The sequence below is a fragment of the Cannabis sativa genome, chromosome 5 (assembly GCF_029168945.1).
Source record: "Cannabis sativa cultivar Pink pepper isolate KNU-18-1 chromosome 5, ASM2916894v1, whole genome shotgun sequence".
NCBI classification, from domain to species: Eukaryota; Viridiplantae; Streptophyta; class Magnoliopsida; order Rosales; family Cannabaceae; genus Cannabis; species Cannabis sativa.
In genome coordinates this window covers 70,255,718-70,268,047 of record NC_083605.1, presented here as the reverse complement: position 1 = coordinate 70,268,047, position 12,330 = coordinate 70,255,718, and the positions used below count along the sequence as shown (strand labels likewise).

Genomic DNA, 12,330 nt, shown 5'->3' with positions numbered 1-12,330 from the left:
GAATATCACTCTCAGAAAAAAAAAAACCGACCTGACCAATAACAAGCACCACGTGCCATATAGTGCGCGACTTTATTAGCAGACTGTTTAACATGACCAATAAAAACATTACTTAAAGAAGATAAAATAACTTGACAATCTTTAACAAATAAACTAAAAATAAAAAGCATAGATACCGAACCACGAATAGCTTGAACAATTAAAATGCAGTATGTCTCTAAAATGACATTTGAATAAAAGATACACGATAATTATGAATTGATATATAATAAAATTTTTAAGTTTCGATTGGCATCTATTTATTTATAGAATCCATCTTCACAATCACTTTTAACCCAGAGACATTCTCGTGATTATCGAAATAATATGGAATTGCCATGATAAATCCTTTGGATATCGATCCAATCCAATTAGAAACACGAAGTGGCAAATTCCCTTTACGAAATTCCAATTTATTGGTTCCAAAATCGTCCCAACTTGCAACTTGATCCTTGAAGCTTAGATTTTTCTTATTAGTTGCAAGATCATACTTGGATGAACATTTTTCTAGCTTCATCACCATATTATTATCATTGTTGGACTCTTTCACATAAGAGAAAGAGAAATATTCCAAAGCCATTTTAGTACCAAGCTTGGTCTCAGCCTTCTCAACGCAAAGCAATGCAATTGTATTATCAGTAATAGGAGGGTTGTCTTCATTTGAATATTTGACATTAAAGATGATTGTTTGATCATCAGCAGAGTTGTCTTGGCTAGCACTTGAGCTAATAACATCTGTTATATTTGATGCAGGAGTGTATTTTATATTTGGAAGATAAAATAAAGGTCTCTCTTTTGTTACCATATTTTTGTGGATGTCAGCCCATTTTCTGAGAAAATTTTCCTTGAATAAAATGTCAACTAAAAAAAGGCTGCAACTTATCCCAAAGGAGTATCCACCACATGCAAATTTTGTCACCTGAGAAAGAAAGAGAGATCAATCAATATTATTACTTTTTTCACATTTCAATTTTTACTTTTATATACCGTATTGAAAAATTCTACACCTATGTACTTTTATTTGTTTTGGCAATACAGAATAATTTTTTAATCAATTTTTTTTATGGTCATATACGTTGTAGTTATTTACAATATTCTATAGAATTTTGTAAAATTTGAAAAAATTTAACACGCTGAAAAATAAAATTCAAATAATATATTACACGAGTGATTCTTTTTATTTTATATATACTTATAAAATAATCTATTTAAATATTACTTTCTATACTATAAATTATATTCCATATTTTTTTAAAATTTTTACATGATGTCTTAAATAATTATAATGTATACGATTATAAAAAAATTGGACTGAAAAATTCTCCTATATGCCGAAATATAGATAGGAGTTGCATTAATGTATCCTTTTTATGGGGGTCAATGTAGAAGTACCCTACCATATATATTGGAATATATTGTGCCCCTAAAAAGAGTACATCGATGCACTCCCTATGTGTTGTCATTCTGAAATCTTTTTAGTCTAATTTTTTTAAATAATCGTATATGTTATAGTTATATAAGACATTTTGTAAAATTTTGAAATATTCAAGAAAATTTAACATACCAAAAATAAAGTTTAAATAGTCTATTGCACGTGTGTCTTTTATTATTTTATACGAGTGTGAAATAAACTATTTAAACACTATTTTCTATATTATAAATTATTTTAAATTTATCAAAATTTTACAGAATGTCTTAAAAAACTAATGACAGTCCCTATAATACTATATATAATGATATCTATTTTTTTTTTAAAAAAAAAAACTTATATATATCTGACATTAAATATGGATATCGAACCGAAATTATTAATTTGACGATTCTTTTTTATTTTCTGTTAAAGTTAACGATTAAAACTAATACTGTTAAATTAATCAATTAATTATCTTTTTTTAAAAAAATAATTTTAAATATCTTTAATTTATTTATCAAATTATAACTTAAATTATTATTTAAAAGTATCAACAAAACTAGATAATTATTTTTTTATATAATTTTTAATTTAAATTTAAATTAGACGTAAATTTATTTAATTAATCACACTTTATAATAAATCTATTACATATATTGTTTAAATATCTAAATTTATTTATTTTATTGTTTGATTAAATTATAGTTAAATGTATTTTCTTATAAATATAAATTTAAAATTAGATTATGTTTTATATATTTGAAAAATATAATTGAATTGTATTGATATAATTATTATTATTTAAATTAATAATTAAGTAATAGCAACTCTACAAACATGCATGGTATGTTTCTAATATCTAGCATACATATTATATTAATGTGGATATGTAAGAAAAATGATGTTCTCTTTTTTAAAAAATTGTAATTCAAATTTAAACATACTGTATATATTTAAAATTGTAATTGGCTATATAACAGAAATTGTTGTTATGTTTTTTAAACATTACAATTCAAATTTAAACTCACTTTATATTTCTTTTATCTTTTATTTTATATTAAATGTGCCAAGATAACATAATATATATTTAACATTGCACATATCTAAAATATATCTTCCTACTATTTTTTTTTTTACCTAATTCACATATTTAAAAAAAATATATTTCTATTTTTGTTTTCTTTTTAAACAATAAAATAAAAACAAAGACTAATTAGCAATTTTTTCCCCCAAACTTTGACATGTACTAAATCATGCCCCCTGAACTTTTTTTGCCGTTAAAAATTCCCCCTGAACTATTAAGATTGTTAAATTTAAGGACTTTTATCTAATTTTAGTAAAAAAATTCTAACATGGATGAAAGTTCAGGGGGCATGATTTAATACATATAAAAGTTTGAGGGGCATGATTTGGTAGATATCAAAGTTTGGGGAGCATGATTTAGTACTTGAAACAGTAAAATTGAATGAAATTAGACAAAAGTCCTTAAATTTAACAATCTCAATAGTTCAGGGGGAATTTTTAACGGCTAAAAAAGTTCAAGGGGCATGATTTGGTATATGTCAAAGTTCAGGAGGAAAAATTACTAATTAGCCAAAAACAAAATACTTATACTTTTTTAAAGAATCATTGTTACGTCGGTACCTAAATTATCAAAAAATATCTTTCTATATATTATTATTTTTTTAAAAAAAAATAGAAAAATGATATGATATTTCTAAAAATATAAAAAAAAATATGATTAAACTAAAATTTATAATTAACAACAAAATTTGAATAATATTATATTTTTGGCTAAATACTATTTTAGACCTTGTATTTTATAAAAATTAAAAATTGGACCCTCTGAAATAACAAAATGAACCTTGTATTTTCTAAAATAGTATAAATAGGACCCTAAACTAATTTTTTTGCGAAAATAAAACTTAATAATAATCTGACCTAGCTAGAGGTGTTATGACAAAACTGGTTAAATTTCCTACATCTGTTCGTGTTAGGAATTAACTTTGTCTTCAAGTTGATTATATTAAAAAAAGTTGTCAAAAATTAAACCGATGGTTCTATTTGTTTTATTTTAACAAGTATAGGGTCCATTTTGTCATTTAATAAAATAGAGTGTCCAATCTATAACTTTTGCAGAACACAGGATCCAAAATAAAATTTATTATATTTTTTTTATAAATAGCACTTAAATTAAATATTTTTTACAAAAATTAATATTATTTATTGAATATACGTAACAAAAATAAAAATTATAACTAACTACAGGTGTATTGAATGTAATATTAACTTAATATATGTATATCTATTCTACATAAAAATTCTTAGTTTATGAAAAATTATTGGGTGACTTTTTCTTTTTAAATAAAAAAAAATAACAAATTATTAAATGTTGCCACGTAAATGGTCAGCATATGTAGTTAGTTAAACCTAAATATAATTAATCCACCTTAAGTGTTGTAATTAATAATAAATTTGTTCATATTGTTTATTTTTTTATTAAAAATTATTTTAAAATTTTGATATTTAGAATTAGTTAAATTTTAAATTAAATTTGAATGTTTTGATAGTTTAACTAGATGAACATTTTCATTAATTCCGAAGATAAATTTAAGACGAATAATAATTTTTTTTAATTACTATTACAAAGTATAATAGTAATTTTTATTTTTATTTAAATCACTATTATGCTTCAAATTTCAATGATTATCACTACATTAAATATTATTAATTTTAAAATTATGATATTAAAAAAAATTAAAAACTAACATACGTGACTTGGCACGTAATATCTATCTAATTTATATATATATTTAGTTTATATATATATTTATATATATATATATAAATGTGTGTGAGAAGTGTGAGAATCATTAACTTATTACCTAATTTCTACTATATATATCACTTGTATATTATGGTGACCTAAGAGCATCTCAAATGGTGTTTTTTATTTTTATCCAAATTAACTTTAGCTAAACAGTTAAAAAGTTAAAATAGAGAGTTACTTTTATTATTCTTGCTCCAAACTATGCTTGTTACTTTAGTTAGCATTTAATTATTTTAATAATATTTTATAACTTAAATTTTATGAATTAATTTATTACAATAATAAAAAAAATGTAATAGTATTTTTATTTTAGTAATATTAAAAAAAATAGCAAAAAAGTAGAAAGTTTTTTATCCATTCTTTATTATAGAGAACCATTATTTATGTTTTTTTTTTCAAGTGTTTATATATACATACATTGCACAATTTGAGACTCCAACCCAAATTCCCCCTCACACACCCTCTCATGCCCCCCTCAAATAATTTTTAAATTTTAGGAGTACAACATGAAGACTTCCTAGGATGTCACTCATCTTATAGTACTACTTTCCCTTAAGTATGTTTAACTGCCGAGTTCTAATCAGGACCGACCCTAAGGATATGCTAACTAGGCGTGCGTCTCGGGCCCTAAAATTGTGAAAAAAAAAATTATTCATATATAAATAAAATTTTAAATAAGAAAAAAGTATAATAATATTATTTGGTGTATACTTTAAGCCAAAAAGCTAAAAATCAATTTCTGATCCCTACTTTTTTAAAAAAATATTTATATAAATATATTTAATGAGATTCAGTACATTAGTACTGATATATTGCACTCAACTAATTTTTATGGTTGGAACTTAATTTTTAAGACTTATTCTCTATTTCAATTAAAGAGTGTTGAAAAAACGTGATTAAAGATAGAGAGCAGTATTAAATTCCATTTCAATTAAAGAGTGTTGTGATTGAAGATAGAGAGCAGTATTAAATTATTGGTTGTAAATGCATGTGGGCTAGAGTAGACTTTGTGACGCAGGAGCTTATTATGAGGCACGTATACATACACGATATCATAAAAAAGAGAAATGCTAAAGGGTACCAGTATTGTCAATATTACTATTGGTTCAATTAAGTATCGAGTCTCATATAATTTAATATAATAGTTTTTAGAAAGTATCAAGGCAAATCACGACGTATAACGTATATGCCGAGAAGGTCACCACTAATATTTAATAGAATAGTAATAGTGCATGCAAAATATATGATGTGAATTATTGACCATTCTTATTAATTACACATTATTATCTGATGCCAATAAATACTATTCTCCTATTTGATGTCTTCGCCAATAATTAAATTAAAATATATAAAAACCATTTTTAATTGTAAAATATTTCACACAACACCAATTTTGACCAACAAACTCATAACAACAAGTTCAGAAGCAAGCATCACGTGTAATTTAAGTGCAAATGCTTCTAATTTGGCAAAGTACTCTATATAATTTTTAGTTACATATAAAGTAAGATAATAACAAAACTATGAGATAACTTCTGTCAAGGAAAAAAAATTGGAGATGATTAATTTATTTTAGAAGTATTTGAAGTATAAATATTTAATATTTTATCTTCTATACATTAATCGTATTATTTATTTTGTTTCAACAGTTTAAATAATACTTATGACATTATTTTTATTGTCACCACTTTGTTATAGTAACACTTGTCACCTTGTTATTGGACCACATCATAACTTTATTAATAAAAATAATTCATTTTAAAAATAAGAAAAGTAACTTAGAGCATCTCCAAGGAGCTCATCAAATTTGGTGTCACACTATCACCAAATTTGATGTTAAAAACTATCTTCACTCCAACCACAACACCAAAAATTACACTAAAAAAATATTCCTTATTATTATATTAATTTTTTAATAAAAAAAAAACTAAAAAATCTGTCAAATGCGAAAACAAGTAAAAGTATATCAATATACTACTTTTAAAAAAATACATTATAATTTCATAAATTCAATTAATAATATAAAATATATTAATTAAATATAATATATTATATATATATAAAAAAAAAATTTTGAAAGTCTCAAAATTTATTTTCGGTATGTTAAATTTATTCAATTTTTTTAAAAATTTTGCAGGATTTCTTAAATAAGTATAATGTACGCTACTATAAAAAAAAAGTCTCAAATTTTGAAACAAATAGAAGTACATCAGTGTACCACTTTTAAAAAGACACATTGTAATTTAATAAATACAATTAATAATATAGACATATATAAAAATTAGTTATAAAAAAAAAAAAAAAGTATGTCGTGTGAACAGTGCACGGCATATATGCCGTGCACTGTAGCACACACAACAATTTAATGTAATATTTGCAGCTACGTTGGAGGACTAATTCTACTGCATCACTAAATTTGATGCCTCCTTGGTGATGCTCTTACCATATCAACATGACACCAATTTAGATAAAAAAAAAAAATAATAATATGTCACTACATAATTTACCTAGTAATTTTTAATGTTTTTTTAATTTAAAATGTGTAAGAGTCTATATTAAAAAATATACTAATAATAATACACTTATTTTTTTAATCGTGCTGTCAGTATAAGTGTCATTATTTTTAATAAGACAATACTTATAATTAGTAAAAGCACACACATTATTTTAAAATATATTTTTTTTATTTTCCTTCTTATTTACGTATTTAATAATTTTTCATACAAAAATTAATCTAATGATTAATAATTTCAAAAATTACTTACTAAAGTCTCACATGCTACTTTTTAAATAACATTTTAATGGGCTGGTTTGATAAAGTAATTTTTTTTTAAAAAAAAGGTAAGTATATTCCACTTGACCGTACCAAATATAGACAATAATATTAATAAAATGACTTTAAAAATATTAACCACATTGTCCATGACAAAAATCACTTTATGGGCAAATCTATCATTTTTTTTTTTGAAAAGGACAAATCTATCATCTTAAAATATAATATTTTATTTGTCTTTCATTTACATTATTTTTTGAAATTTTTACATGAAAAATCCATTTTACATAATTTATTACAAAATTACTCACACACGCCTATGACTACATTTTTACTTACAAAGTTGCTTTTATTACACAAATACCACTTAGTCATCATTTCATCCATCATCAATCAAATCCTACTCTCTTCCCTCTCTTTTTTCATTTTCTATCAATCAATCCATCATTTCACTCTCTTTTTTTTTTCTTTTCTTTTTATTTTTAATTTTATTTCAGTTTTTAATTTTATTTCAGATTTTAATTTTTTATTTTTAATTTTATTTTCAGTTTTTAATTTTTAATTTCTTTTCCATAACAATTCTTCTTTTATTTTTATTTTTAATTTTTAATTGTAAAGCTAGTTTCTTATATATTGTTGCTTAGGTCTAGGATTGACTTCTATCAATCAATCCATCATTTCACTCTCTTTTTTTCTTATTTTCCTTTTATTTTAAATTTTATTTCAGTTTTTAATTTTTAGTTTTTAATTTTATTTCAGTTTTAATTTTTAATTTTTAATTTTATTTCAGTTTTTAATTTTAAATTTTTTTACATAACAATTCTTCTTTTCTTTTTATTTTTAATTTTTAATTGTAAAGCTAGTTTCTTATATATTCTTACGAAGAAACGGACCTTGATAACATATGGAGCGACTGTGTAGAGAATAAAGCCAGAAAGAGTATAGAAATCATTGTGCTTCTTATGTATGTTTGCTCAACAAATAATGCAGAGATTTCATTGTCAACGTTTCTGGGAAAAAAGCTAATGTTGGTGCTGATGTTCGAACCGAGGTTTGTTTTCGGTTTCTTTTTGGTTTTCTCCCATATTTGAAATTTTACACCTTCTATATGTATTTTTTTAATATGTTTTTTATCTAGTTGTTTCCTGTCCATTTTTATATCATCAATGGGTAACAATGAGATTTATCATGGATGTTGATGTTCAAAGAGTTTTTCCTGTATTTTAGTTTGTATACAGTTGTTTTGTAGTTTTATTATAGTTTTGCTACTTGCATATGTTATTTCACTATAAAATTAATATGCAACTATTTGCACAAAACTTACTATGTATAACTACTATTTTTTAGTCCCCATCAAATTAAATTCTTGCATAATATATAAACTATCATAAAACGATAATGCAACTATAAAGCAACTATTTGCACTTGCATACAGTTGTTTTGTAGTTTTATTATAGTTTTGCTACTGGCATATGTTATTTCACTATAAAATTAATATGCAACTATTTGCACAAAACTTACTATGTATAACTACTATTTCTTAGTCCCCATCAAATTAAATTCTTGCATAATATATAAACTATCATAAAACGATAATGCAACTATAAGGCAACTATTTGCACTTGCATACAGTTGTTTTGTAGTTTTGTTATAGTTTTGCTACTTGCATATGTTATTTCACTATAAAATTAATATGCAACTATTTGCACAAAACTTACTATGTATAACTACTATTTCTTAGTCCCCATCAAATTAAATTCTTGCATAATATATAAACTATCATAAAACGATAATGCAACTATAAGGCAACCAAAACAAAAAATAAATCAAAATGCAATTGTATATAACGTAGATGTATTATTCATGAGGTTTTTTTTTTAAAAAATTTTCACATCATACATTGTTTTGGATTTAGTGGGAGCTCCAGATCTGTTTGTTACAGATCTACATTTTATGAATATAGATTTCGATATTAGGGGGAGTTATTTTGATCGAATAAAATAGAAAACAAATGTGTAATTTCAGTTTCTTCACAGTTTTTCTGATTTATTTTTCGTCATTTTCAGTTTAGATCATTGCAGGTATTCTATTCCAGTTGATTTTGCCAGAATTAATAGTTGTATTTTTCTCGTTTTGGTTTCATTTTGGTTGTTTTGCGGTTTTGAAACGAGCGCGTATTTTCATCTTCATGGTTCGCTCTGTACAGCTGAAGGCTTAGTGCATGTGGTATTTTTGTAAATATTTGTATGTGGACTGTATAAATGTTTAATGGGCCGGCCCAAAGTATTTTTGTAATTTTTTTTCCTTTTTTGTATTTTTTTGTTTTTTTCCCTTATTTTTTTGTTACCTTATTATTAAAAAAAATACTTCAATGCTAAATAACTCTTAAAAATTAAAAGTTGTCCTACAGCTTTTAATATATATTTATTTTAAATTCTTACTTTTTTTATTTTAATTTTAATTTTAATTTCTTAAAAAATAAGAAAAAAAATGAGAGATGTTACCGTAATAATAAATGCCGACTAAAATCTCTGTAATGCAATATAGCTATTCTTTAAAGTAACTACCATTAAAACATGTTGGAGGTGAGTGTGTGAGTGTTAGAGGTCCTGAGTTCGAATTCCAAGTAAAATATGTTATAATATATAAACGCCTAAATAAAAAAAAAAAAAAAAAAATAAAACAGTAACTACTATTAATTTAAACCTGGATACACAAGTTGACTCAATTTTTACTTAAACCTACTATCCAACCCATATTTATAGCTTTAATAATTAGGCACCATGCCCAAAGGTCCCAGTCCCAATATAAAAGGAGGTAAAAAGAAAAGTCAAATTTTAAATTACCATAGTTTATAAGAGTTCACAGAATAATATTACTATAATCAATATTAGTCAAAAAAAAAATATTGTCCAATGTCCATATCACTATTTTTAGCTGCATTTATTTATAGTGATTTGATCTCTATTGGAAAACTTAATCAATTCACCTTTTCTCATCAGTATTTAATATTGCAGTCCATTTTTATTATATATAAATTTCAAGAACAAAAAGGGAAATAAGACAAAAAAGAGAATTAGTAGATCCTGGACAAGTTTATTGACTTTTTGCAATTTTAATCCCACAATATCTTGTAACATATCATTATATGACATATCTATAGATATAATTAATGCCCTAATAATACATATAAATATACCAGAGCCAACTTACCAATTTAGTTTTATTAATCTCATTATTATTAAATAACTGATTGATATTTATCACCTCACAAATTATATGCATGTTATATCAAATCTAATGGCCAAAAATTTTCTAACTAGCTACCCAAATAACTTATTGCTTACATCAAGTAGGATATCAAACTTTATTACTAGAGAAAATCATATGCATGGTTTTTTTTTTTTGTTGAGAAAATATTAAAATTTTCAATCATAGTTTTCTTAAATAATTACAGTAGAACCTCTATTTAAGAATACTCTATTCAAGAATAACCTCTAATTTGTTATAAAAAAAATCAAGTCCCAATTTGGGCCAGTTATAAATAAGAATAACCTCTAAATTGTAATTAGTTATACATTTTTTAAGTCTCGTATTAACAAAGTATACCTCTATATAAGAATAATTACATTTTAATAAAATATTTTGTAAATTTATTTATATAAAATTAATAATTTTATTCCAAATTGTAACATATGTATTACCATTATATTTACTTTAAAATAATTCTTTTAGAATATAGTATTAATAATTATTTATTGTTATTATTGTTACATTGATATTTTATAGTATTTTAATTTTTTTTTTCTAGTATAACTCTATTTAGTTATAACCTCTCAATTAGAATATAATTTGTTTGGGACATGAATAGAGGTTCTACTGTACTTAGATTTATATTTATTGTATAAAAGAAAATATTATTAACTACTTCAGCCTAGCTCAAGTGACCATAAAAAAGTACGTGTGTAATATATAAACAAAACTGAGGACAAAACACAAAAGAAATATATAAACAAAAGAAAGAATAATAATTATAATGAAATATTACTAACCTGAACATAAAATAGAGGACAAAACTGAGGATCTGTTTGATCAACATCTTTCCAAAACACAAGCTGAGCCTCAGCTTCCCTCCTAGTGGAGCCACAAGCACGATCAAGATGAAGTAAAAACTCCGACACGGTGACCGGAAGCCGAGCCTCGATTAATCTGACTCCGGCATCATTAGCAACAATTCCGTAATTAACATCATCTAGTTTCTGAAGCCTTCCAGAGAATAAGGGTTGTTGGGAGAGAGCTATGGCTAGAGACTCCTTGATCCAGCCGGCGTGAAGCGAGCCAGAGTCCTCCTCCTCCTCGGCTAATGGCTTCTTGTTGTAGTAAAGGACCGTGTGAACGCACCCTCCCCAACCCCAAACGTACTCACCCATGGCTCCAGCCGCCGATGACATCACTATTTGACGGACCTTTCTTGGAGCCGTTATCTCTAACGGTGGCACCGTCTGAACCGCTTCCATTTCTGATCTAACAATCACTACTGATCCACTGCCACTACCCATAATGTTTTGATCAGTTGCTGATTGTGATCTTTTATACATTTATTTTACGTGATCTTTATACTCATGTATGATATATATATAGGCAAAAGCCCTATCTGTATATGTCATATTTAATTTTGTTTAGTTGGTAAAATTGTAATTTTTGTCAAAATTATAATTGAATAAATGCTATGATTGTGATTGATATTTACTAAATATATATATAATATATATAATAAATGATGGCTTTTAGACATTAGTTAGGGATACATTTTAAAAGTTATTAAAATTAAATTATATGAAAAAAAAATATATAAATGTATAATTAGTACTAATAGTACTTTTAATTTTAGCATTTTTTTTTACAAAAATGTATTAAATGAGAAAAATTGAAGAGGTTCATAATTGAAGATGGTAGCCGGCCAATCATAAATGTATAAATGTATATAAAAAAAATGTAGTTGAGTGATGTAATATGATATTATTATTACTTCAATATATTTATAAAAATAAGTAACAAAATTTATTTCTAAATTGTACGTGAGCTCGTAGTTTAAATACTTTTTCTAATAAATTTGTAACATGTTAATTCTTTGTCTTAATTTGTAAATTAATAAAGACTAAAATTATTTATTAATTTTGTAGCTCTTAAAAATATTTAGGATATTTTAAACACGTTCTATTTTTATAAAATAGAATATTATAAAATTTTTTAAGAAAAAAATAATTAATACATAAA

At 24.3% G+C, this 12,330-nt stretch overlaps 1 protein-coding gene across 1 annotated transcript; it reads right to left on the bottom strand.

Moving 5' to 3' along the window:
* Window positions 1–175: 175 nt before the first annotated feature.
* LOC115715753 (uncharacterized) lies at window positions 176–11,686 on the bottom strand. The gene is made up of 2 exons (XM_030644424.2): window positions 11,106–11,686; window positions 176–958 (listed from the first exon to the last, which is right to left on the bottom strand). Exons 1-2 carry the CDS (start codon window positions 11,649–11,651, stop codon window positions 296–298), a joined length of 1,209 nt encoding a protein of 402 aa, XP_030500284.2. The 5' UTR covers window positions 11,652–11,686; the 3' UTR covers window positions 176–295.
* Between the last annotated feature and the right edge of the window lie 644 nt (window positions 11,687–12,330).

Bases quoted from the DNA above. Each gene is read 5' to 3' on its own strand.
- LOC115715753 (XM_030644424.2), bottom strand. From the start codon at position 11,651: ATGTATAAAAGATCACAATCAGCAACTGATCAAAACATTATGGGTAGT. The intron at 959-11,105 runs GTTAGTAATATT...TTTCTTTCTCAG, and splicing joins GTCCTCTATTTTATGTTCAG to GTGACAAAATTTGCATGTGG.